The 24,944-nt window shown below is 40.7% G+C and overlaps 1 protein-coding gene across 5 annotated transcripts in view; it reads right to left on the bottom strand.

The window, feature by feature from the left end:
* Positions 1-24,944, bottom strand: part of kcnt2b (potassium sodium-activated channel subfamily T member 2b) — a 59,843-nt gene that overhangs the window by 19,705 nt on the left and 15,194 nt on the right. For 2 of the 5 annotated variants that reach the window (XM_077525906.1, XM_077525899.1), the window contains exons 2-10: positions 18,195-18,274; positions 15,001-15,103; positions 14,830-14,892; positions 13,096-13,144; positions 12,674-12,733; positions 10,477-10,551; positions 10,171-10,254; positions 7,482-7,576; positions 4,098-4,278 (exon numbers count right to left, since the gene is read on the bottom strand). In XM_077525906.1, coding sequence (XP_077382032.1) covers positions 4,098-4,278; positions 7,482-7,576; positions 10,171-10,254; positions 10,477-10,551; positions 12,674-12,733; positions 13,096-13,144; positions 14,830-14,892; positions 15,001-15,103; positions 18,195-18,274 — 790 coding nt within the window. Of the gene's footprint in view, positions 1-4,097; positions 4,279-7,481; positions 7,577-10,170; positions 10,255-10,476; positions 10,552-12,673; positions 12,734-13,095; positions 13,145-14,829; positions 14,893-15,000; positions 15,104-17,275; positions 17,472-17,526; positions 17,658-18,194; positions 18,275-19,195; positions 19,235-24,944 lie in introns of those variants that run through there. The other 3 variants (XM_077525914.1, XM_077525924.1, XM_077525931.1) reach the window with 3 other exon arrangements.

Raw genomic sequence — 24,944 nt, forward strand, 5'->3', positions numbered from 1 at the left:
CTGGCTTTGGGCAGTAGGCGGGGTAATTAACCTAGGTAATTGGGTAATTAGGCCCAATTAGCCTGCCATGCATGTCTTTGGAATGTGGGAGGAGACTGGAGTACCTGGAGAAGACCGCAACTAAAGTCATACATTAAAAAAACATCCATCCATCCATCCATCCATTTTCTTGACCGCTTATTCCTCACAAGGGTCGCGGGGGCTGCTGGCGCCTATCTCAGCTGGCTCTGGGCAGTAGGCGGGGGACACCCTGGACTGGTTGCCAGCCAATCGCAGGGCACACAGAGACGAACAACCATCCACACTCACACACACACCTAGGGACAATTCGGAGCACCCAATTAACCTGCCATGCATGTCTTTGGAATATGGGAGGAGACCGGAGTACCCGGAGAAGACCCACGCGGGCACGGGGAGAACATGCAAACTCCACCCAGGAAGGTCCGAGCCTGGACTCGAACCGGAGACATTAAAAAAACAAACAAACAAAAAAAAACAGTTTCCTTTTTTTTTCCTTACCTCAATTTGTGTGTATATGTGTGTTTTTGTTTGTTTGTTTTATTGATTTTACCTAATCCCGCAATCATGGCTCACTTGCTGCGGTGAACATGAATTTTTTTGTGTTCCAAAACACGACTTTTTTTTTTACTTTTTTTTTTATCTGAAAGCAGTTATGACATAAAGTTATTAAATAGAAGGCACATTGTTTGGTAACATTAAAGCAAAGGCTCTGCCATTCCACTGACTCCACAAACATGGGTGTGATAAATTTGTAGTATTTTGCTGTTTTGACAGAAAAACACAAACTTTGTTTCAAAATGTCATCTTTATCACTTAACTAAATGCTGCAATTTGCCCTAATAGTTCTATGTTCAGATGGCATTTATGAGCATAATGACGTTCATTTATTAAAATGAAGTGTTGCAATATTATGAGTGACTCTTTTGTACTGATATCAGTATGCAGTAATAACAGGCTTCCATGACACATTCTCATGTAACTTTTATACACTTTTCTGCTTTAACAACAAATCATCCATCACAAATTTGTTTGTTTTAATACATAAATTTATTTCTAAGATGAGCCTTGAGTCATTAGGTGGTCATGGTCCTCATGCCTTGTATTGTAAAACCAAATAACAATTGTACTAGAGTTGTGATAAATAGCCAACAGTATTTTCCAGGCACACAACACGTGTCAACAGGATTCAAGTGACAATTTATTTGGATGCTGCTTTACTGCGGGTGGTCGTGTAGATAAACGTCATTGATTTTGTGCTGAGACAACGTCGGCGCTGTATGAAAAGCTGGCATCCATCCACAGTACGTGAATCCATGACAACAGGCGCCTTCTTGCGATGGCATCTTTTGTCATTTGTTTACACAAAAACATCTCAAAACAAAATAATAGTTGCATCAATATTACGTGCTGTGTGTATAAAAGCACAGCAACACATGGTTCAAGGTTTGAGCAAGAGAAGAGTGAGTGTGTTTTTTTTGTCCAGGAAAATGTAGTGGATGCAAGTAATAAGATGAAAAAAACAAAACAAAAAACAATGCTGTAGCTAAAACCTGATGATGTGGTCTGAGGCTTCCCTGTGTAGGTCATGAGTCATGACAGGACACACACAGGTGCACACGCACACACGGGCTGGGGGGTTAGGACCAAGTGGAGCCCAAATCTAAATGTCAAGGGGTATTTATGGAAAAGCACAGGGAGACTGAATAGAGAAGGGCATGACACGGCATCCATTTTGGTGATGCACACATTGTCATTAGCCGGTGCAGGTTTATTTCAATTAACTTGTTCATATTTCTCTATTTTGGGGATACTCTATTTGCTGGTCAAGATGTAGTCACAGGCTATGAACAGGAAGATTTCTTATAGAAATGGTCTTTTTTTGTTGGATGAAAAAAAAAAAAAAAAAAAAATCTGAAAAATGTAATGACTATTTTAAAAGCATCTAAAATAATAATAGTAATAAAATAAATAATTAAATAATATATTAACGCTTATGTAAAACCAAAATTTTAAATATTTATGTGATATACTAGCTTCGGGCAAAAATCTTCAACAACTTGGAATAGAGATAACGGTAAACTCATAGAATGGCTTGATAATAAAAATAAACTTTCATTAAATATACTTAAAACAAAAGTCATGTTTTTTGGTAAATTTAAAGAGGGCACTCAAATCCAAATTAAAATCGATCATGTTGAAATTGAGAGGGTAAAGGAATACAAGTTTCTTGGGGCGCTACTGAGTCATAATATTAGTTGAAGACCTCAAATAAATAGCAACTGTTCCAAATTAGCAAAAAAATATTGCAATAATGAGTAAATGCAGGTACCTGCTTGATTAAAAAAAACAAAACAAAAATCACTCCACACACTTTATTGCTCACTTATTCTTCCATACTTAAGCTATTGTATGGAGGTTTGGGGAAACACAAAACAAACTTGGAAATGTTATTTAGTCTACAGAAGAAAGCTGATTATGCACAATGTCGGATTCAGGGCCCATACAAACGCACTGTTCCTGGAATCTAAACTATTCAAGCATGAAGATCTAGTAAAACTCAAATCTCTATTCATATTATATAACGCAAATAGCAGTCAACTTCCAAGAAAAATACAGCAATTGTTTACTCATAGAGAGAGTAATTGTACTTTTAGGGGAGCATTTCATTTCAAGGTACAGTGTGTTTGTACGACCCTGAAGAGAAATTGTATCACTCGAAGAGGGGTTCATTTATGAAAATGATCAAAAGTGTGTTGCTAATATATACGACCAATTTTAAAAAAAATATATACATTACAAGTATTTTTAATAAATATGCTAAAGAAGCACATTAGATCCAGGGTTTCTCTGGATGGAACAAACATGTTTAGAACTGAATATTAGGTGGCATTACATTTGGAATAATATGTGGTATGCCAGCAGATAGCTGTAGGGCCGAAGAACATTAATTTCCATTTTTATTTGTTTTATGCAGTATTTAGTTTTGTTCAGCATTTTGTTTCTCCTCTTCAATTGTTGCTTTTTTCCCCCTTTATGTTGAGTATTAATGTTTAGTGAGAAAAATTTGGGGGTCCTGTATGATGTATATTATGATGGGGTAGGCAACTTTAAGCTCTTGCTTCAGCCTCCTCCTTTTGGGCTTCAAAACAATGTACTAATTACTGTATATAAATGTTTGTTTTAAATGTCTCATGCCCAAGTAAACTAAACTAAATGGTTAAATCCAAATTTTCTTACTCTGCGGAAATGTTATCTCCTAGCTTAGCCAGCAGTGCCTATGCTAATGCTAACAGCGTTTAAAAAGTGTTTTTTATTTATTTATTTTTTTTTAAAAATTTTTTTAATGCAAAATAGTGATCTTGATTAAATATACAACATTGGAAAATAGTGTCGTTTGAACTCAATGTAGCACACAGCATTGTTTATGGTTACCGGAACACTATGTGAAAGTACAGCATATAAAAGTATGTTTTTTTGTTTTTTTTCTTTCTCAGAAAAAAAAGCATAGTAAAAATATGTACAGTAGAAGAATGAATCATCCTGGCTGTCTGATTTTCGGCACAGACACCTGTCTGCACGCTCACACACGCACACACACGCACACACACATTCACAATGAGGATATTCTATGTATTAGCAATCATTTGCCTGTTGGGAGATGCACCATGATTGGGAATTGTTAGGATAGAATGTAACTCACACGTTTGTCAAGTTGTTCCATGTGTACTGTGCAGCAAAGTGTGCGTGCGGGATTTGGGGACGTGAGTGAGTTCTCGGAATAAAAATAGCGTTGCAAATCAACGTAGGATGGATGAAATGAGTCACCTCCGTGTATCTGAGTGAGCTCGTCTCAATGTAACCTTCATTGAAACGAGTTTACTAGGCTGAGTGTGCAATTCAATCTTTCAATAGAAGGTATCATTCTAAAATGACTATTATGTCATTTAAAGTCGACAGGCTAGATAATTCAATGTTAAATAAACATGTCATTGCAAACTTGTTTGTATTGGTCTGTCTCTCTTTGGCAATACATTACTGCTCTTTTTTTATTTTTAACATCGCTTTCTTTCTCTCACCTGTATGGGAAGCACAATGAGCGCCACAAAGATCATGATGACCACCAGCAGCTGCGAGGGCCAGATCTGCGGGGTGACGTCCCCGAAGCCCACCGTGGAGAAGGTGACGACGCAGAAGTAGAGCGAATCGAACAAGGTCAGGTTGTTGCCGGCCCGCTCCAGGTGCTGGATGCCGCAGATGCTGTTTTGGTGACGAGGTAAAAAATAAAATAAAAAGAACATCACAGGAAGCTAAGCATGCTGTGGCGATGCATTCGCTGGCCACTACAGTGGGTTGAAACGCCACCTTTAGAAAATTACTACATATAATAAGGTGTGATAGTATTATGGTATTATGATGACAATTCTGTGTGTGCGTGGGGGTTCAGATCACTAATACTCGGACTACTACTTATGACAATAATAACAAAAAACGACAACAATAATAGTAATTACGATAATAATAACAATAATTATGTGTATTATATTAGCTAAAAATACTTGAAGTTTACTGTCAAACTAAACATCAAACAAAGAGAATTACAGGTTGTGTATTTAAAAGAGCCAGATAGCTTTGCCATAGAAAAACTGTTCCATTCTTTGCATTCTATTTTATTGTGCCGTTATTTTTCTTTAAAAAAAAAAAAAAATGTTACAAAGTATGCTCTGGTTTTTGGGCAGCATGCAACTCATTTAACTGGGGAAAGATGACTTGAAATACAAATATTTTGAGTTATGAGCGTGGTCACGGAACAAAATCAAATTGTATCCCTGTTGTGTTTGTTCTCTCAGGCTGTGTGGTTTTGTTTTTTCTATTAGCCTCTGATTGAGGGATGGGGCGTGTCCTCCTGCGCCGCACCTGTTTCCCATCCTCAATCAAGCCTTCATAAGGACTGTGACTGCTGACACTCCTCGTCGGAGTATTGACCTTGCTACATCTTCGCCTTATGCATTAGTCTGACGTCGTGTGAATTTGTTAAACCTATAGCCTTGTCTCTTGTTTCCACTTTGTTTCGTGAGTCCTTTTGATTCATAGTTTCCTGTTATTTCCTCAGCTTTTGCTAGAGAGTGTATCTTCGCGTTGAGCCTTTTTGCTCCGTAGTTTTATGTTTCCTCAGCTTGACGCCTGAGTATTTGATATCCACGTGTTTTCTACGTCGCCTTTAGTTATCCGCTTTTTACAGTGTGTTTTGTGTTTTGGTTTTGTTTATTCGCGTAGTGCGGTTTTTGTAGCCCTCAGGTATATTTTTGTGACCACCTCACCTTGCAGCTTGTGCAAGCATCTTTTGTTAACTGTTTTTTTTTTTTCCTCCTGGCTTCGTACAGCGTTTTTTGTTCTAGTACTTGTTAAATAAATTTGTTGTATTTTTTTCTCTATGTTCCGCGTTTTTGGGATCCGTCATCCGGTCCTACCGGAAACCCTAACAATCTCCAGGCAACCCTGTATATGTGAAGTGCGCATTACGTTTGCGCATGTGTGAAAATCACGTAAAAAAAACAACAACAAAAAACAACTTACTACCAAATATAGCCATCATTTGAATAGTGGAGAATGGAGTGCTGAAAGTGTTTGCATAACTGCACGCCTTAAAGCTTGCAAGCACTGTTTAAACGGCTTTCAGCCTTAAGTGGCAAAAGAAGAGGTGCACTTGGTGCCATTTTTAACTGTCCTAATGAAGTTTATAGGCAAAAAAAAAAAACACCATTGCAACGCTTGAGAAGACGGAAGTGTATGCTTGTAAATCCCCGTTCACTCTTCCCAATTTCCAGACAGAAACGATCAAAGCGGACGTAAAAGAGGCTAAAACGGAAAATTTCTTGAACACATTCATTTAGGGCTGGGCGATATGGCTAAAAAATAAAATCTTGATTTTTGTAGTAATTCAGGACAATTACGATTTTAATCGATTTTAACCTAATAAATCCAACAAATGTTTACTTAAAGGTTTCATTTATGCAAAAATAATTCTTGTGCAAAATGTTCAGACACCAGTAACGTATACTGATTCTAGATCAGTTTTAACATAATCTTAAAATTCATAGTTTGTGCTTAAATGCCACAATTAAGTAGTTGGTAGCTAATGTAAACATGTCTTGTAAACCACCCATCCAACATTCTGCCACTTGTGAAAAATTACAACACATAAAAGCATTTAGATGTAACAGAGCATATGAACAACAGATTTTAATCATCCAGAAGACAAAATTCAATTTCACGATTTAGCAAATTTTCAACGATTTGATTTTTTAAAATAACGATGTATCGAATTAATTCGATTTATTGCCCAGCCCTACATTCATTTTGTCAATATCCTGAAACCGAGGTAACAGACGGAAGCATCATGAAGCTTGCTAGCGGACATACGTGTAACAAAACAAATGGAGTGAACCAATTGACCCTTCAGTGAGGAAAGGTCCTACTCGTCTCTTCCTTTGCGTCCCGGTGTCCCGCCTCGGTCCAACTCCAGGTAAAGTGCACACATTCAGCCAAATATTAAGCACTTAAATAATCTCAACTGGAGTGTCCTGGCAGAGGGCAGTCAGTAACGACACGCTATGCATGTTTAAAATAGATGAAACAAAAAAACAAACAAAAAAACATTAACTTTAGAGCAGTTGAAATGGTCCAAATTGGCACTTCCCCTGTTAGACTCCATTAGTTTTCAATGAAAAGCTGGTAACAGGCTACTCGCCGGCCTACCCATAATTCGATGCACACTTCACTCATTTCGGCAACCATTGTGTATCCATCAATCCATTAGAAACAGGTTGCAGTATAAACATGATATTGTTGAATCTCTCAAACATAGTGAGCATTGTTGCCTTCAACACCACTCGTGCTGGTCAGTGCATGTAAATGCCGTCAGACCAGAAGATGACTTCTTTAATATGATGCAAGACATCTCTTATTGGATGTCTTTAGATTTTGCAGGTGTACCTAATAGAGTGAAACACCCTCACTATTTTGCAACAGTGGCTTTGCTGGTAGGCGGGTGGATGCCTTCCAGAGCTAATGTGTGGAACAGTGCATATTTATATAGTCTTAAGTGTGTGAGAGCAGACCATTGTTGCCGTCTGCATGGGATTAAAAACAGGTAAATGTCTTCCTTGAGATCCGTCATGGGAGCTGTAGCTGATTGTTAAAGATGAGCCCGGCCGTTGTTGCTTTGCAACAATCAGCAGTTGTCATGTCGCGTCGCTATCTCGCACTCGCAGTCACCAATTATCTCTCTCTGCTTTGTCTTATTCCTCGCGTTCTCTCTCCCTCCATCTCTGCGTTGCTGCATGTATCGTGTTTGCTCTCTTTTCTTTCACCCAGCTGTCATTTTACCCTCGTCAGCTGTGAAATCACTTCCTGTCCATTTCATTTTGCAGTTGGCGCCGGAGTCCGTGCGGGGTACCCACCATGTAAACATGAGACACACCAGTGTGCTGATGAGTATCACCACCTGGTTGAACATGGCCGAGTGTGTCCGCTGGATGGCCCTGTGGAGGTCGTTCTGCAGAGGGACGCAAAAAAAAAAAAAAAAAGAGATGCCAGATGAGGCGTGCAAAAGGAAACGGGGCCTAGAGGTACGCTGCTCAGGTCTGAAACACGTCCGACGTGTGCTTGGTGCAGCGTGGGAGAAAGAATATTTCCTTAAATACCGTATTTTCCGCACTATCAGGTGCACCGCATTATAAGGCGCACCTTCAATGAATGACATATTTTAAAACGTTTTCCATATATAAGGCGCTACAGTAAAGGCTGGGGTTACGTTATGCATCCATTAGATGGTGCTGCGCTAAAGGGGATGTCAACAAAGCAGTCAGATAGGTTAGTCAAACTTTATTAATAGATTACAAACCAGCTTTCTGACAACCCCATTCACTCCCAAAATGAATAAACAGCTGTTTTATTATTGTCTCTGAGCTAAAGTATTAGTATTAGCTAGCGAACCAAGATGGCGGGATCTTCTGCGCATGCGCGTCACCGATCGTGCAGGGTCACCGATAGCGTCTTGACAGCGAGACTTGTTGCGGCTCAATATTGATCCATATATAAGACACACTGGATTATAAGGCGCATGGTCAGCTTTTGAAAAAATTGAAGACTTTTAGGTGCGCCTTATAGTGCGGAAAATACGGTAATTGCTTTCCCTCTAATAGATGACATGGTCCAATTCATCGCCGCATGACAAATAAATGTCTCATATTTCCCATCACGAAAAATTAAGGTAATACGTGTAATGACCGGCAGCACGGGAGTAGTGGTTAGTATGTCTGCCTCATAGTTCTGAGGTTTGGCATTCGAATTAAGTTGAGATTCTAACCCAGAAATTCAGAAATTGCATTCTACTAGGGGTGTTAAAAAAAAAATCGATTCGACAATATATCGCGATACTACAGCACGCAATTCTCGAATCGATTCAATAGGCAGCCGAATCGATTTTTTAGCATCCATTTTTGATGAAAAAATATTCAACAACGTCTAAATTTCACACCTTAAGCATGGAAGAATGTTATATTAATGGAACATTAAGCCTTAATATTTTATTTCAATGCTGTTCTAACATGAAAAAGGTTACAACCTGTTTGTTAAATACAGTGGCTCACAGTTATAACACTGAAGTTTGAGATCAATATATAATAAATTTTCATACAAATCTTACAGTGTACATGTACAAGTTTACTGAATTGTATTTTCTAAATTGAGTAAAAAAAATCGTAACAATCGACTTGTAAAATCATATCGGGATTAATCGGTATCGAATCGAATCGGGACCTATGAATCGTGATACGGATCGAATCGTCAGGTACTAGGCAATTCACACCCCTACATTCTACCATTCCAAGGGCATTTTTTATTCCAAACCACTTTCACTGGGGTTTAGGGGCTCATGAGCTTACTGTAAAAATCTTCATTTTTAGAAAGTTTTTGTGAATTTTGTAGACCGTGCAATGCTTCAATAGGCATTCCGGTGTATTCTATTGCACACCCGCGGCGCATGTGTCAATTTGGTGACCAGAGGTTGAAGCAGGTCTAAATTGTGGCGCACTGGGTTGCAACACAATTTTGGTGGATTTGAGCGAGACACATGCAGATTTATTCTGAGCTCCGCGGACGCATGTGGTGCATGTCATCTTACTTCATTTTTAAAGATGACAACAGTGTGGGTGGGACAATCCCTCCGAATCATTGCATAAATCAATTCATTGAGTTAATTATTATCAGTATCATTTAAAAAATATTAACAGTACTCTGCTGAGTACACAATATGGGTGGTGGTAGTGGTAGGTGTTTGTTAGGGAGGGGGTCATGCATGGATGTACATTCGGGGGATGGAAGACACTCTCTTAGTGCCAATCCACAGCGGCAAACTTTACATAATCCACAAGTGAAGATCTTGCCGTTTCTTTTCAATGTACTTTGCAATCTCCTGCAAATACATGTCATGCATGTAAAGGCCAATCCGACATCAGGAGTTGGAAAGTGTCGGGCCGTCGGCAGGCGCCGTCTGATTAATTTATAAATTACCGTGGTAACATTGGATCCCGTTGGGGTGCATCAGGGGGGCGTTTTCCACAGATTCAACATTTAGAATCGGCGACGGGGCATTTGATCACTCTCATTGGCCGTTAGCTAGCGAATCAGTGCACAGGGCAAAAACAGGAAGTGACAAACATGGATAAACAGTAGTGATGAAAAGCCTGGACCATTTTGCTCATTTTGTCCACTATCAATTTATCACCTTTCGAATTTGGACGTAATTATAAGAACAGACGATGAATTCATCACTATTGTTCAAGAGAGACCTGCATTACATTCATTACATTACCGTTTAAAGTATGACGATCGAGTGATGAAAGCCAAACTATGCCATAGTGGAGACACAACTGGACATACAAGGTAGGATTTTTTTTATTTTATGTGAAAATCTCAGCTACATTTTTAATGGCTGTTACTTCTGTGACTTTGCAAACCACCGGTGATTACCTTTGTTTTCTGCCTGCAACACATACCGGTAGTAAGTACTCGTCTGATTTTTTCACTGCAACAAAAGTGTGTCTGTATAAATAATATGAAAATGGTTACTCTCGGTGCTTGACTCACGATCATGTTCTCCAGAGCATGTTTGGCCAGCCAGCAATTCAGAAAAACGGGAATGAAGAGATTTCTGAAGGAGGGCAGAATCACCTGTGGAAAAGAGAGCACGTCACTTGTGCTTGAGTTTCTCCAACACAATACATACGCAATCATCTCCTGTGAGGAGGCGAGGAAGTGGAGGCCTACTGTGACACCCATGAGTGCCATATACTGTAGCAGCGGGTAATGAATGCGTTTTCCACAAGGGGGGGCGAGGGAAGGTGTTTTTTGAGAGTGCTTTTGGTGCTCAGTGGCGCATGTCTTTCCACTCACAGTGATCGTGAAGGGGACGGCGCTGATCATCTCCAGAATGAAGGGGACACGTAGTACTTGCTCCCAGACGTTGCCCTGGAAACACAAAACACACATAAGAGGTCAGGGAACTCCATTGTCATGGCGACCCCCGCGGGCGGGATTACCGCGTAACAGCCGCGTTCAGCGAAAGGGGACACGTTGCGGCGGTTATACAAGTCGCGCGAGTGCCATTTAAGGGAAAAACGTTTACTCAGTCTGATCTGCCTTCAGTTAACATGGCAGCTTTTTATGTGACCCCCGTCCCAGACGAGTGTAGGTGGACGAGCTCACACCTCCGCAGGACTCAGTTGGCTTTAAAGCCTCGACATTAACACGCACGTGCGCCCCTTCATAGGCTTATAGTGCCTAGTACATGAAAGGCACAGGCACACCTGGATGGATTGAACTCCCGCAGTAGCAACACGGGGGCTCCCCTTAAAGGCCCAGTATGCCGGTTTCACTCAGGAAAATGCACTTTTTAAATACAGGATGTATACACGTTAACTTTCTCTCAGTCTACACATCAGTGTTTATGTTCATCTTTGGTGGTGATTTTGTCCTAAACCCCCACCCTCGCAGACTGTATTTTGTCATTTTGTGTTTGTTTTGTAAACAGCGGGACGTTTCTGTGGAAAGACAGCGTTTACACCCCTCCAGCCAATCGCAGAAAGGGCGGGGGGGGGGGGGGGGGGGCGTGTCGCAAATGGGGCCGGTTGAACGTGTTGACTGCATGACGTCACTCCCGTGGCAATTTGAAAGCACGCATGGATTTTTTTTTCTCACTCACTCACTCACAGAAGCTTACGTGTGTGAATGAGTGAGTGAAGAAAAAAAAATCCGTGCGCGCTTTCACATTGCCGCGGGAGTGACGTCACGCAGCCGACACGTTCGCCCGGCCCCGTTTGTGACACGCCCTCCCGCGCTGCGATTGGCTGGAGGGGTGTAAACACTGTCTTTCCATAGAAACATCCCGCTGTTTACAAAACACACACAAAATGGCAAAATACAGGCTGGGGGGGTGGGGGTTTAGGACAAAATCACCACCAGAACTTAAGAGAAGCCCAGATCTGTAAATTTGTAATAAGTTTGTTTAAATCCTGTAATTAAAAAGTGCATTTTCCTGAGTGAAACCGGCAGACTGCGCCTTTAAAGTCTGTCTCATGTATCAATATTGAGACACTTTGGAGGTCGTCCACCCAATACGCGGGGTACACACACACTGATTTGTAACATCATACTGTCATATTCAACAGGTTTAACATTTTTGAGTCTCTGTGACTAATGCTTTCTTTCGCACTTCGGATTGCAGAGATGGGAAGTAACAAAGTACAAATACTTGAGTAGTTTTTTTTACACTACTTTGTACTTTCCCGAGTATTTATTTTCTAAGGAGGACACATCCGGTAAAATACGTTTTACTTCTACTCGTCAAGTACATCTCAGAGCCTGTACATTTTTACTTTTACTTGAGTAATTATTTGGGTAAGTACTTTTACTTTTACCAAAGTTATTTTTACACAAGTAATTATACTTTTACACAAGTAGAGAATGTCAGTACTTTTCCCATCTCTGTTGGACTTCCTCCAAGTTAATGTTAGCCGTATTACGTCAGATTTAATTACATGTGCCCAGTTTCACTATTGTGTTTATTTATTTATCTCTTTATTCACTACTTTTTATTTATTTGCTGATGTAAAATGTATTTACTTATAAAAAAAAAAACAACAACAACAACCTGTATTCGCACTTCAAAATGTTTGCTTTGTTCTGGTTTACTGCAAAACCGATGTTTGTTTATGTTCAGCACTTTGTATACAACAATGCCTGTTCTTAAAGCGCTTTATAAATAAAGTTGAGTTGAGTTAAAAATGCAGTTTTTTGGGGGGGTTTTATTTTTTATTTTGCATTTATATTTAATTAATAATTAATCTCCATTCTAAAAATATTCAAAGTTGGCACCAACCTAAAATTAATTTGGGCATTTACCCATAGGCAGCATCCTATTTTGAAATGGCTTGGTCAGAACCATCAAAAAGCCCAAAATGGGTCACAACACTGCCTACGGGCTACCTGCGGATCTGTAATACACCCAAAATACATATTATACGGTAAAACAAAGGCTTCTGTTGATGTTTACGCCACTGTGGTCATAAAACATCTTCCCTGAGCAACTTACCTTGTAGCTAAGATACACAAGCAACATTGTTTCTGAAAAGCTGATAAAAGCCACGAGCACCTGCAAAGAGAGAGAGAGAATAGCAACACTAGCATTAAACGGAGAGAGCAGACGGTGAGTTGAGACAGTCTGAGAGAGAGAAATTAGGCATGGCGGAGATGTAAGAGGAGAGCGTGGGTGGCATCAGTGGGCGTGCTGATGATTGAGCTACAGAGGGAAAGAAGCCCATGTGAGCAAAGAGGGGCCATGTGCCGTGATTGGGTCCACTTATATGTCCATTAGCACGCCGTTCCTAGCATCTCATTAGATGTATGCAAATGAGATCAGGGAAGAACGGTTAACCTGTAAAAAGGAAAGCACGCATGCAAAATGTATGTGTTGTAGGCGAGTTCATAGCACACGCGTCATCTAGTCTATCTGACCTGGAGGGCCCACAGGGGTAGAGGTCTCTCCACCCAGATGATCAGCTTCCTGCGGAGAGGAAGGACATGACAGGATAAGAAGCACAGAAAACGTGAATCTTTTTGTCAAATTATGCAGACTGCATGAATTGCTGTCTGTAGCTCTATCATATTATAGACAGTAATATAGTAATGGAAAAAAATACACAGTAATAGATATAAGAGTCAACAATTAGCAGTCAGAGTGCTCAAAATTACTCTCCTTGTTAAAGTGGTAAACTGTATGCAGCCCATTTACGTAGCTGTCCAAGCTGTTTCCTGGTTAATGGAAGTGCCTGTGTGTGCGTGTGCATTATTATGCTGATAATTGGGCGATTTTCCAACAACAGGAGTGTCACTGAGCCCTCACAAACCCTGTCAGTGAGTCACCGAAGAAAATAAAATTAAACATTTTTGTGAGCTTTCTGCTAATTAGAGCGCATTATTATTATTATTATTTTTTAAATAGAAACCTACTACTGTACTTTTTATGCGAACAGACCTAATACTGACAATTGGTACAAAAGACAGCTAAATTGAACAGCATATTTACATTTTCCCAAAATTTGCACTTTTTTTCCCAACAAGTTTTTTTTGTCAGCTACACAGTAAACTCTGTGGAGTTAACCTTACTCTAAAATACTATATTTGGTCCTAAGTGTCATGTTTTGGGGTTTAGGGTTATTTTTTTGGTTTGTTTTTTTGTGTTCTTGTTTGCTTTTGGTTCCATTGCGGTCTGTTTTGCTGTTTTCCTTGTCTCCCTTTGTCTCGTTAAGTGTGATCTTGTCCACCTGTACTTGTCTACTCTCCCTCTTGTGTCAGCCAATCAGTGCCCCCAGCAATGTGTGTCTTGTCCAGGTGTCCCTTGTTGTGTAATTAGTTAGTGTGTATTCGGGCCCTATGGGGTATATGCCACGGAAGAGGCGGGACTGTTTTTTGAACAACAGTTTGTTTCCGGAAAGGAAGGGGAAATTCGGGGCTAAAATCGGACCATTTCTCCTGTCGTGTGAGCCAGGCTTTATTAGAGCATATTATTATAATTTGCAGGAAATCATTCAAAATTCTGGTGAAAACAGTATCCCTCAAATAGACACACGCGAGCAGCATCAGCAGACCATGTTCTCATATTGTAGGCGAAAGTGATATTCACACAGTCAAATGGAAATTTACAGCCTTATTGTGAGAAAAAGGAGCACCCCCTCCACCAGTCTCCCCCTCCCGCCACCCTGGGGCCTATCATGGATGCTTTCCTGCTTGATTCGCTCCTACGAGTCGGCCGCCTGAAGCTGTAGGCGGCAGCAGCCCTTCCCTTAGCTTGCTCTGTCAGCCTCCTTATTCATTTGGAGCTGGAGCTTAGCCAGCGCCACGGCCACCAATTAGATCAATAGGTCCCCGGGCTTCAGACACAGCATGGCCTTCTGGGGGCCCCTGATCCACCACTTCCTGCACCCCCCCAGTTGTATATTACATGCTTTATCTCCACTAGATCGCTGTTGATTAGGCTGCACAGGCACTGGATACATATTATACTGACATGTAATCCATACGGCCGGATTGTGATAAATGAACGTGGATGTGGAATGCTCAATATGAGTATGTGAATCGTATCAGTTATGTGAAGTCGCATTGATCGTGTTATACAAGGTTCCCGACCGTTGAGGGCCCACGCCGAGGGGCCATCACTCCTAATTTCAAGACGCGGCACACACTGCTTACCAGTCAAACTCGCTCAATTGGCGGGAGGATGTATTCTGTTTGGTGCAGTTGGCACTACTCATGCTGTGGGGTGGGGATAGAGAAAGGGTCAATTCCTGTCTAGTTCCTCTCACGGGATCCACTTGAATGTGCTGTTATGACGCTGTGCTGCGTGTGCTGTGTGGCTCTCACCAGTTAGGCTTCCACTCTTGCGGGTTGTCCAGTAACACTCTGACGATGTAGAGGAGGCAGCTCAGCACTTTGAGCGCAAAGTTAAACATTCGCACTCGCAAACCTGCAATGGAAAAATTGGAGGGTTTATTGAGACTTATTTTAGCTTTCATGAGTAATAATAAACCGCTGTATGCAATAAAATAAAACCAAATCAAAACTTATGATAAGAAGAATCATTTTTATAAAATACACTTTTATATATATATATATGTACATTTTCTTGACTGCTTATTCATCACAAGGGTCGCAGGGGGTGCTGGCGCCTATCTCAGCTGGCAGTAGGCGGGGGACACCCTGGACCGGTTGCCAGCCAATCGCAGGGCACACAGAGACGAACAACCATCCACACTCACAAGCACACCTAGGGACAATTTGGAGCCCCCCAATTAACCTACCATGCATGTCTTTGGAATGTGGGAGGAGACCGGAGAAGACCCACGCGGGCACAGGGAGAACATGCAAACTCCACCCAGGAAGGCCGGAGCCTGGACTCGAACTGTTTTTAAGCATTTTGTATAAAATTCTACGAAATACTAGTGAGAACAAGGTCGGTGTTTAGTGACGGCAATCGATGCAAAGGTTTTGGTTTCAGCTTATTATTGTAGACTTTTCAGCTTTATATAGTGCATTGCTTTTTGTATAAACTCCTTCTAAATTCAAATGATAATTAGGCATTAGTTGAGGAAAAACCTCCAACCCAATAAATGTATTGGGAATGGCACAATGTTCCAAAATTAACTAGAAAACTTTTGTAACATATATTTGTTATTATATATCATGAGCATTTTTTTGGTTGAATGTTTTGTGGCTCTTTTCAATAACAGTTTATTCACTTAGCATGCTGGGTCACATGTACTGTTTAGGCAATTGGTCATAGCTTCCCCAAGTCTGCATGAAAGACTTATCGTAAAGTGAATTGCAAAATTAGTTTTTCAATACATTATACATGTTTGAAGATAAATGCTGAAAACATGCGACGTCTGAGAACAATGAAAGACTGAATTGTGGTGCTATTTTTGTGGCCAGTGCAAGTCTAGTGCAAAGCGCAGTTTAACTGTGCGCATGGGTGGAGCGAATTGTAAGCGCAAGTAGACTTGGCGTACGTGTCATTGTGTGCCATTATGGGATGGAACGCAGCCGACACCCGGCCAATGAAGCGGCTCTCCTCGTTCCCTTTAATTAAATTCACAAAAGGAACTGCAGGAAGGTCTCCACCTGCGGATGATGTAAGGTTGGCCGCTGTGGATGAGCAGTAGAGCGCCTTCCACTTCTGTTTGTGCATCCGTGTGTGACAACACCACCCATAATTGTTATCAAGGTCAGGGGGGTGCTATTAAAAATATTTCTAAGATGACGATGATAATAATTCATTCAATGAATTGATTTCTCCAATGACCCCGAGTGATTGTCCTACGCTGTTAATATGACGACGTGCGCCAACACACGTCTGCGGAGCTCAGAAGCTGTCTGCCGGTGCCTTGATCAAATACACTAAAATCGCATGATACCACCTCCAAGACAACTTGTCTAAAACCTAGCATACTTTTGATCTACAAATTGCCAGCTGCACCGAGGGCATGCAATAGAATATGCCGGAATACTGATCGAGATGTAGAGCTCGTCTACCAAATTCACAAACACATTAAAATAGATTTGCCCCGTCACGAAAACGTACATGGGCCCTTTTTTATGGCAAGCGCATGAGTGTCCGTGTACTGGGGGGTGTGGAACAAAAACGCCCTCCGTCCACTGAAAAGCCCAATGAGGCCCAACGCGGTCTGCCAAATTCTCAAACATGGTAAACTAGACTTGCCCCAGCATGAAAATGCCGATGTACCCGTTTTGACGCTGAGAGCACGGGTACCTGTCTACAAAAACAGGGTCCATATTGGGAAACCTACACACTCCCTCCCCCACTCTCCTGTATGGATAAGAACTTGAGTGCCGACATACGCATCAGCAGTTGTTTGGGGAGTTGCGAGAATCCTAGTTACTTAGTTATAGTTACTTTGCTTATTTATACAAGAAGAGCTCGGTGTCATTTAAATTCCCAAATGCTTAACATTTTGTCTTTTTCAGACACCATAATTTATTGAAACAAAAAGAATTGAGGGCAATATGAGCTCAAATGTCTTGTCATTAAATTTGAGCCACAGGTTAAACAACGTATTCCGTCGTGTTTATTCAACAGTTGACTTTCCCTGAAGGTTCTCTGTTATGTGGACCCACTCACTGGATGAACCCGCTGCCTATCTGTTGCCCAGGAGGATCCACGGTTTGCTCGTGAGCTAGCTGCTGGCTAGCGCCTCTCGCCTCAAGTGAATATATTTTCACAGCTCAAACATGAGAAATATACGGAGACCCTAAGGTGACATGGTAGAAAAAACAACAACTTTGCGTTCCCTCGCAAAAAACTTTGCGTGCCCTCGCAAAACAACTTTGCGTTCTTTGCGAGGGAACGCAAAGTTGTTTTTTTTCGCTTACCATGTCACCTTCGCTGCGCCGTAAACACTTCCGTGTCATCTTCCATGTGAACAAAAGCGACGTGTAAACAAAGCAGTGGAAAAATACATGCTCCATGCTAGTCGCTTTGGGAAAGCTTTCCCACTGTTTTGTTTCATGTTTACAAACGTTCCATCCTCGTCGCTTTTGTTCACATGGAAGATGACCCGGAAGTGTTTACGGCGCAGCTAAGGTGACATGGCAGGCGAAAAAAACAACTTTGCGTTCCCTCGCAAAGACGCAATCTTTGCGTTCGCGAGGGAACGCAAAATGTTTTGCGAGGGAACGCAAAGTTGTTGTTTTTTTTCCTACCATGTCACCTTAGGGGCTCCGTATAAAGATGTATGGTTGACAGTTGACAGTTTTCATCATTTGAAATTTGGCTGCCTTGTTAACAACACTCTTCTCTTTGGCGTGTTACATTTACAAGACATTTATTTTCACTTTACAGGGTTTGTGGCTCCAGTTTGATGTGGCCATTGTGTTTATCACCTCATCAGTTGTTGTTGTTCAAACTGCTTGAAGGGGTACATGCAGACAAAAGAGCGTGATGATGCATGTGACAGGTTACAACAACCTGAGTCAGTCATGTAAATGCAAAAGTCAAATTGAGGCTGGTTAAAGGCAGTCAACCCGCGGGGGGGACTCACTCGATCTTTGGTTTTTGATGAAGAACAGCTTGAGGCGCTCCTTGAACGTGTTCTCGTTCACGTAGAACTCCACCTGCACCCTGAAGCAGACGACACAAAAGTTGGACAAAAAATGTCAAGAGAGGAATTTGACTCTGAGGCAGAAAAATCACATTGCAGACAAAAAGGGGTGATAATTATTTAAGCGCATCAAGTATTTGAAGGAGCCTTTAATTAATGGCTTTTAGGAGGAAATGGCACGCCGCTAAAGCCCGGTCATCCTCCTGTCACTCTCGTTAGCTGCGCTGATTGAATATAGAGCAACAAATGACTTCCCTCTGCTATGACTGCTCAACATGGGAGTCCATTAGTGCTGCTTTTTTCCCGCCCCTTTTCTATGCTGGCACCCTTTATGCGAGAGCGACGTGTGTGCAAAAATACTCGCCTGCGTGCGCGTGGGTTATTACGATTATTACAGCACTCACGCAGAGACGTGATGGAAAACAACAAAGAGGCCCTGCCGGATTGTCCAACATGGGAGCAGTTGGACTGGGGGGTGACCGTATTTCCTGTTTGACCACTCACTCTCCTTTCATCCGTCCTATGGGAGTGTAATGACTCAGGTGTCGGGGATGGAAGACGCCAGAGCGGGCTCAGCAGTCAGGGCCAGTGCAGGGGTTCCACTGTGACCCCTGTCGTGACCATACACGCGCACACACACTTTTAGGGCGAGGTAGGTGCAAGCTTCCCTCCAGTTGCCACGGCAACACAAGGACGGTTCGCCTCCCGCTTCCCTCGCAGATGTGAGCAAACATACTTGTGAAGGGCACTCAGCCATGGGGTCCAAATCTGTTGACGGCAATACCCCCATGCCGTCCCCACCCTCCATAAAGCCACTCCCTGACACTTGTTACACATATGAAGGACCCCGAAGGCCCGCGTGGGTGTAATTGCGCCTTCCGATTACAACACAAATGGATGATGCAGACATGAGAAGACATGGGGTATATTTGCATACGTACTATGATGGGCTTAGGGGGATCAGTGTAGTTGCGAGTCGGAGCTAATCAATGCGCAGAGGCAGAGCAATCAAACAGTCAATATCACGTGGCGGCAAAGGTGATCTGTTATCAGCAGTTTCCTGTGTTATACCGTACGTGGCACTAGACTGAGAAACAAGTGAAATGCCCTGTTAGTGAGAGACCCAAACATGCCCCATGCTTTTCATATATATATATATATATATTTTTTTTTTCACAATATAATATAATATAATTAGAGCTGTCAAACGATTACATTCTTAATCAGATTCATCACATCTTAGAGTTTTGATTAATCATGATTAATCTCTTAATTAAAAAGGCTTTTGATCAACATTTTTTTTGCTTGCAAAAATTAAAGAGCACCTGTTATGTGTTAATTCTTTCGACATGTTATGAGGATGTCTTCAACATTTTTTTTGGTCCACTGCACATGTTCATCCTCCTCTTTTTCTAATCAGTTAATTACTTGCATAATTTAAAATGGGGAAAAAAAAGACCCAAATAGTTTGACATGAACAAATATTCTGAATGTCATATGCAAACATTTATTAAATGCTTTACTTTAATGCATGAAGTTATGTTTATTACTCAAACACAACCTGTGCTACCTTTAATGTAACCATTGCTGTCAGCTAAAGGAACATCTACGGTCCACTTTAGTAGTGTGATTAATGCGATAATTTTTTTGTGAATTAGTTAACGCTTTAACTGACAGCCCTAAATCTAATCTAATCTAATCTAATCTAATCTAATCTAATCTAATCTAATCTAATCTAATCAAAAAATGCATAATAATCAAACTACACCAAATAAATTATATAAATAGATAATAAATACAGGTATTTAAAATAAACCGACTTACAATGTTTTTTTTGTTACTTTAATTAATTGCCCAACCCTGCCCCCAAAAAACTCAATACAGTAAATCTTTATAAACAAATAAATTGTAATAAACTATTAAAAAAATAAATAAATCATATACTTCCAACTAATTAATACAATGGATAATAAAAAGTGAAACAAACTAAATATAATATTATTATTATTATTGTTGTTGTTATTATTAATAATAATAATAATAATAATAATAATAATAATAATAATAATAATAATAATAATAATAATAATATTCAAAGCATTTCACATCCAGACTCACTGGCAGAGAAATAAGCGTGGTTATTTTTGTAATGGCGGAATTTTCTCTGTAACACTGGGCTTTATTTGGAGGTATGAATTGTTTGCCGAGTGTATTGTGTTTTAGGAATATTACGTGGGCCACATAGCATAATTGTGTAAGTCATTGAACATTGAAATAATGACTTACATTAGGCAATTATGCTATACCGGCGATTTAGACAAAAGGAATGACTGTCAAATAGCAAGCATGCTCATTTAACACATTAGTAAAGTGAACAGTTCCTTTATCTTTTTTATATCCACCCCTCTCCAGAGAGATCCATTTGAGGTATGTTTACTCCAAACAAATCAATGTATGGGCTGTTTCATTCACCCAAAAAATCTTTGAAGCCGACACAAATGATGTCAGGAGAGCTTGTGATAACATCCCAAGGGAAGAGGCTCATGTGGCTTTCTTCAAGCTGCAGCTTTTTCCCTCGAGTGAACATGAGCAGTAAGGAAGCCTGATAAGTCTTGAAAGGATTCAGGTGGAAAAAACACATGGCATTACAATAGCCTTGTGTCCATCCTGAAAAGGTTAAAGGAAAAAAGAAAAATGTCCACTTTACACTGTCTGAAATGTTTGATGCTGTGCTTCCACCCCAAACTCATTCATCCATGCCAGAAAAGAGCTTTGTCCCAAATGTTCAAACAATGTACTGAATTGTATAAGTAAACCATATGTAAATTGTCATTGTGGATTCATGTGCGTGTCAACAGTTTCTGTCCACTTTATTTGAGCCATTGTTCTTACTCTGTAGGGAGTCCAAACCATCTTCAGTGTGGCTGCTGTCAATGTTTGCCTCTAAAATATCCAGACTGGCCATTTCCTGCGTTTCCATGTGTTTGCTCCTCATCCTGTCCATCCAAGTTTATCAAATGGATTCCTTCTCAGCGTGTGACTGAGATTGCCACCGCAGATCAAAAACAGCGGCTGGGAAACAAGAAGAGTGTCTCGACGCGGTGTTTGGGGATATGAAGGGCGGATTTACGTTGCAGGTCCCCAAACCAATTTCTGATTTTGGTCCTAAATCAATATTTGTTTTGTCTTTCTATTTTCAAGTGAGCCATATTTGATATTATGCTGACCGAGCACCACAATCAACAAACCTGTGAACAAGTCCAAAAAACATTTGGTACAGAATCAAAATCTTTTTTTTTTCTGCTAAAATCCAGTCATGTTTACATTGTTAATAAAAATTCCATAATATTACAGGCAATAATACAGGTTTACAATGGTCTCCATCTATAATGTTTACCGGTTTGGAATGGCCCGCAATGAACTGATTTGCAGCCCTTCTAGTGTGACAACCAACCACTAGTAAAGGTGAGAAATTATTCTCTTTTTTTTTTTTTCTAGTTGTGTTGATGATGACTTTCTCACTTGGTTAGTGACAAAAATTACGGCTACATGTGTGTCCAACTTGCATACGAACTCAGGTAACAACTGAGTTGTAAGGTGCCCTGTAATGTCCAATTTTAGCATTGTAGTGACTGAAAAGATGCTACATTTTAAAACTTCAAAACCCAATACAGGCTTGCAGTTTATTTTTTATTGCTGTGCTTCAGTAGATGATTGGTGTGCAATTACTTGGAGAATCCTCAAGTGGGTCACTTAAACCATGTAGTGAAAAGGAAAACCAGGCCAAAATAGCCAAACCAGACAGCCAGACCAAGGGCGACTACAGATGTGGAGGATGGTGTATGAGAGAATGACAGTTTGAACCTTAGGCTCTCCCACTGCTTCCACTCGTGCTGGCACGCCAATCGTGACACAGCACCGGCCCAGACTTTAACACATTCACTGCCAGCCCAGCAAAAATGCATTATTTGACGTCTTTTTCCGTCAATGGCAGTCAATGAGTTAAGATGAGATGTAACCAAAATTGACGGATTTTTAAGCAAAATTTGCCTTAAAAAAAGAAAAAAGGAAAAAAGGATGCTGCAATATAATCACAAAATATATTGGCACATTGTGTTAAACACATTCACTGCCCGCCCAGCAAAAATGCATTATTTGACGTCTTTTTCCGTCAATGGCAGTCAATGAGTTAATAGCATGACGGGGAGACAAAAGAAATGCCGCGAGCACAGTCGGTGGCGAGTGTCAACCTCCATGCTCAAGCCAGGAATAGAATTCGTACATACGAGCGTGACGAGATCGGTGCTCAGTACACATTAATTTATTCACATAATACAACTCACAAGTCACGGCATGGACTTTAAAAACATGGCAAAGCAATCCAAAGGATGACAAAATATGTCCAAAAAATACCTCTCCACGTTATTTTAGCACCTGTGTACATGTTGTGCTTTTAAGAGGCGGTGCCTTCTGGGTTGCGGTGTGACATCTGTGAGACTGCATGTGAGTTTCTGGCATCTGTGCTCAGTAGCAGCTTCTGTGTGATTGCATGCACTGTTTTACTGTTCTACTGGTGTCTGTCCATCCATCCATCCATCCATCCATCCATCTTCTTGACCACTTATTCGTCACAAGGGTCGCGGGGGGTGCAATTCGGAGCGCCCAATTAACCTGCCATGCATGTCTTTGGAACGTGGGAGGAGACCGGAGTGCCCGGAGACGACCCACGCAGGCACGGGGAGAAAGAAGTTAATATTTTGTCGATAATTAATTTGATAACTTCATTATTTTTCAGGTACAATTAATACCTCTAAAAACACATTTTGCCACTTTTTGTCGACTGAAAATGACAATCACGCGTGCGAACAGCCCAGGTAACGACAAATCATGGCTCAATTTGCGAACGTCACATGACCAAACCTAGAAAACAGATGAGCCGTGATTGGTCTTTTCCTGAGCTCAGAGCACCTGTAATGCCATTTTTTTTAGTTGACAAAATGTGCTTTTAAAAGTATTAATTGCATGTGAAAAATAATGAAATTATCAAATTAATCTTTGACAAAATGTTAGCTTTTTTTTTTTTTTTTTGTGCTAAAAATGGCTAAATGAATCAAGTATCCCTTTAAAAGTTAATTGCCGACTGTGCAATTGCATCACGGTAAGTATACTGAAAAGATCCACTATTTTTTTTTTTTTTTTTTATCTAGCAGGCACACCAAGGTTGAAAAAGAATATGTACTGGGGGAATACTGTCCGTTGATTTTTTTTTGTTTTGTTTTTGTAATCATGTTAAACAAAAAGTGATAAAACCCTCCTTGTTTAACTTTCAAGGTGATAAGTTGTAAACCTCTGACCGTTTTTCAAAATAGAAAAATCTATGAAATGGATCAATAAATTTGGCTGCAAGACGGTGTTTTTTTGGCAAGCGTGAGCAGTGGCGGATGCTTTATTTCCAAGATCGAACAAGGACAAGCAGGAAGACTGATGATAATTTCACCTCTAAAAGGAGACGGCACAAAGGAAAATACTTGACTGCTAATTCACTCCTGGTGACGCCGTTTTCATTTGTTACAAGAAATATGTCCCTTCATTCAAAGCGCTCCACGGAAAAATGCTGACAGCCATAAAGCAGCGGGACATTTATTACGTTGCATTCTGTACTCCGTCATCTCTAATAGGAGGACACTATTATTAAAAAAATAACAAATAAAAAAAGCAAAGGGAAAAGACTCACAATAATATTATGGAGCCTCAAAAATGAGGGCGAGCAGCAGGAAAATTGCACTTGGGCATCTGCATGCGCTAATAAATGCTCAAGAGCCAAGATGCACTCTTGTTCTACAAGGCTGCCATGATGAAATGATCGACACAACGCCTTGTCCCAGCATGACCCACATACGGCAGGGTGTGAGATAACAAAGAAAAAGTAGTCCTCAAAGAAATGTGACGTCCTTGAGTGGAGCAAGACAATGAGTCTCTGTGAAGAGGGAGCAAAATGTTATTAATTCCACACATCGCTAGCAGGAGATTGATTTGAACACTCCAGTGAAACAAGCAGAGACTTTCCTAATCGCTTAATAATGCCTGAAATCTTAAAATGCTCCACAGGTGCCCTTGATGCTTCCATTCAGGGAGAAGAAAAAAAAATCAGCATGGTTCAGATGGTATTAGACTGATGAATGCCTCTATTATATTATTACTCGCTATTACTACTGTTGTGACGGGGAAAGCCAAAGACCACAACATGGACAAAAGTATCCATACTTATTATTTTACACATCCATAAATTTCCTTTAGTGCTTGTGCTCTTCAGGGAGACCGGATCATATCACACCGGTCATCAAATCTTTACCTGTCCTCCTGTGAGTCAAAGGACAGATTTGAAAAATCTTACTGATGGTCCCCAAAACTTGGAATGGTCATGGATGAATATAGATGCAAGATTTACGAAGTCCAGATGAAGCCCTCGGGTCATCCCGGAGAAGTGGACATCAAACAAAGTGAAGCGGCAACTCGTTATTTTGCTCATTACCCGTGGAACAAACTTCCTGAAAACTGTTGGTCTACTCAGACTGTCAGCTCATTTAAATCAGGGCATGAAACATTTTTTACTGCAGCATTCTCATGAATTACTGATTTAATAATCTCTTCACTTTTCTGAACACGTTTTTATTAGTCTAATCTTAAACA

The sequence above is a fragment of the Festucalex cinctus genome, chromosome 1 (genome assembly GCF_051991245.1).
Source record: "Festucalex cinctus isolate MCC-2025b chromosome 1, RoL_Fcin_1.0, whole genome shotgun sequence".
NCBI lineage: Eukaryota > Metazoa > Chordata > Actinopteri > Syngnathiformes > Syngnathidae > Festucalex > Festucalex cinctus.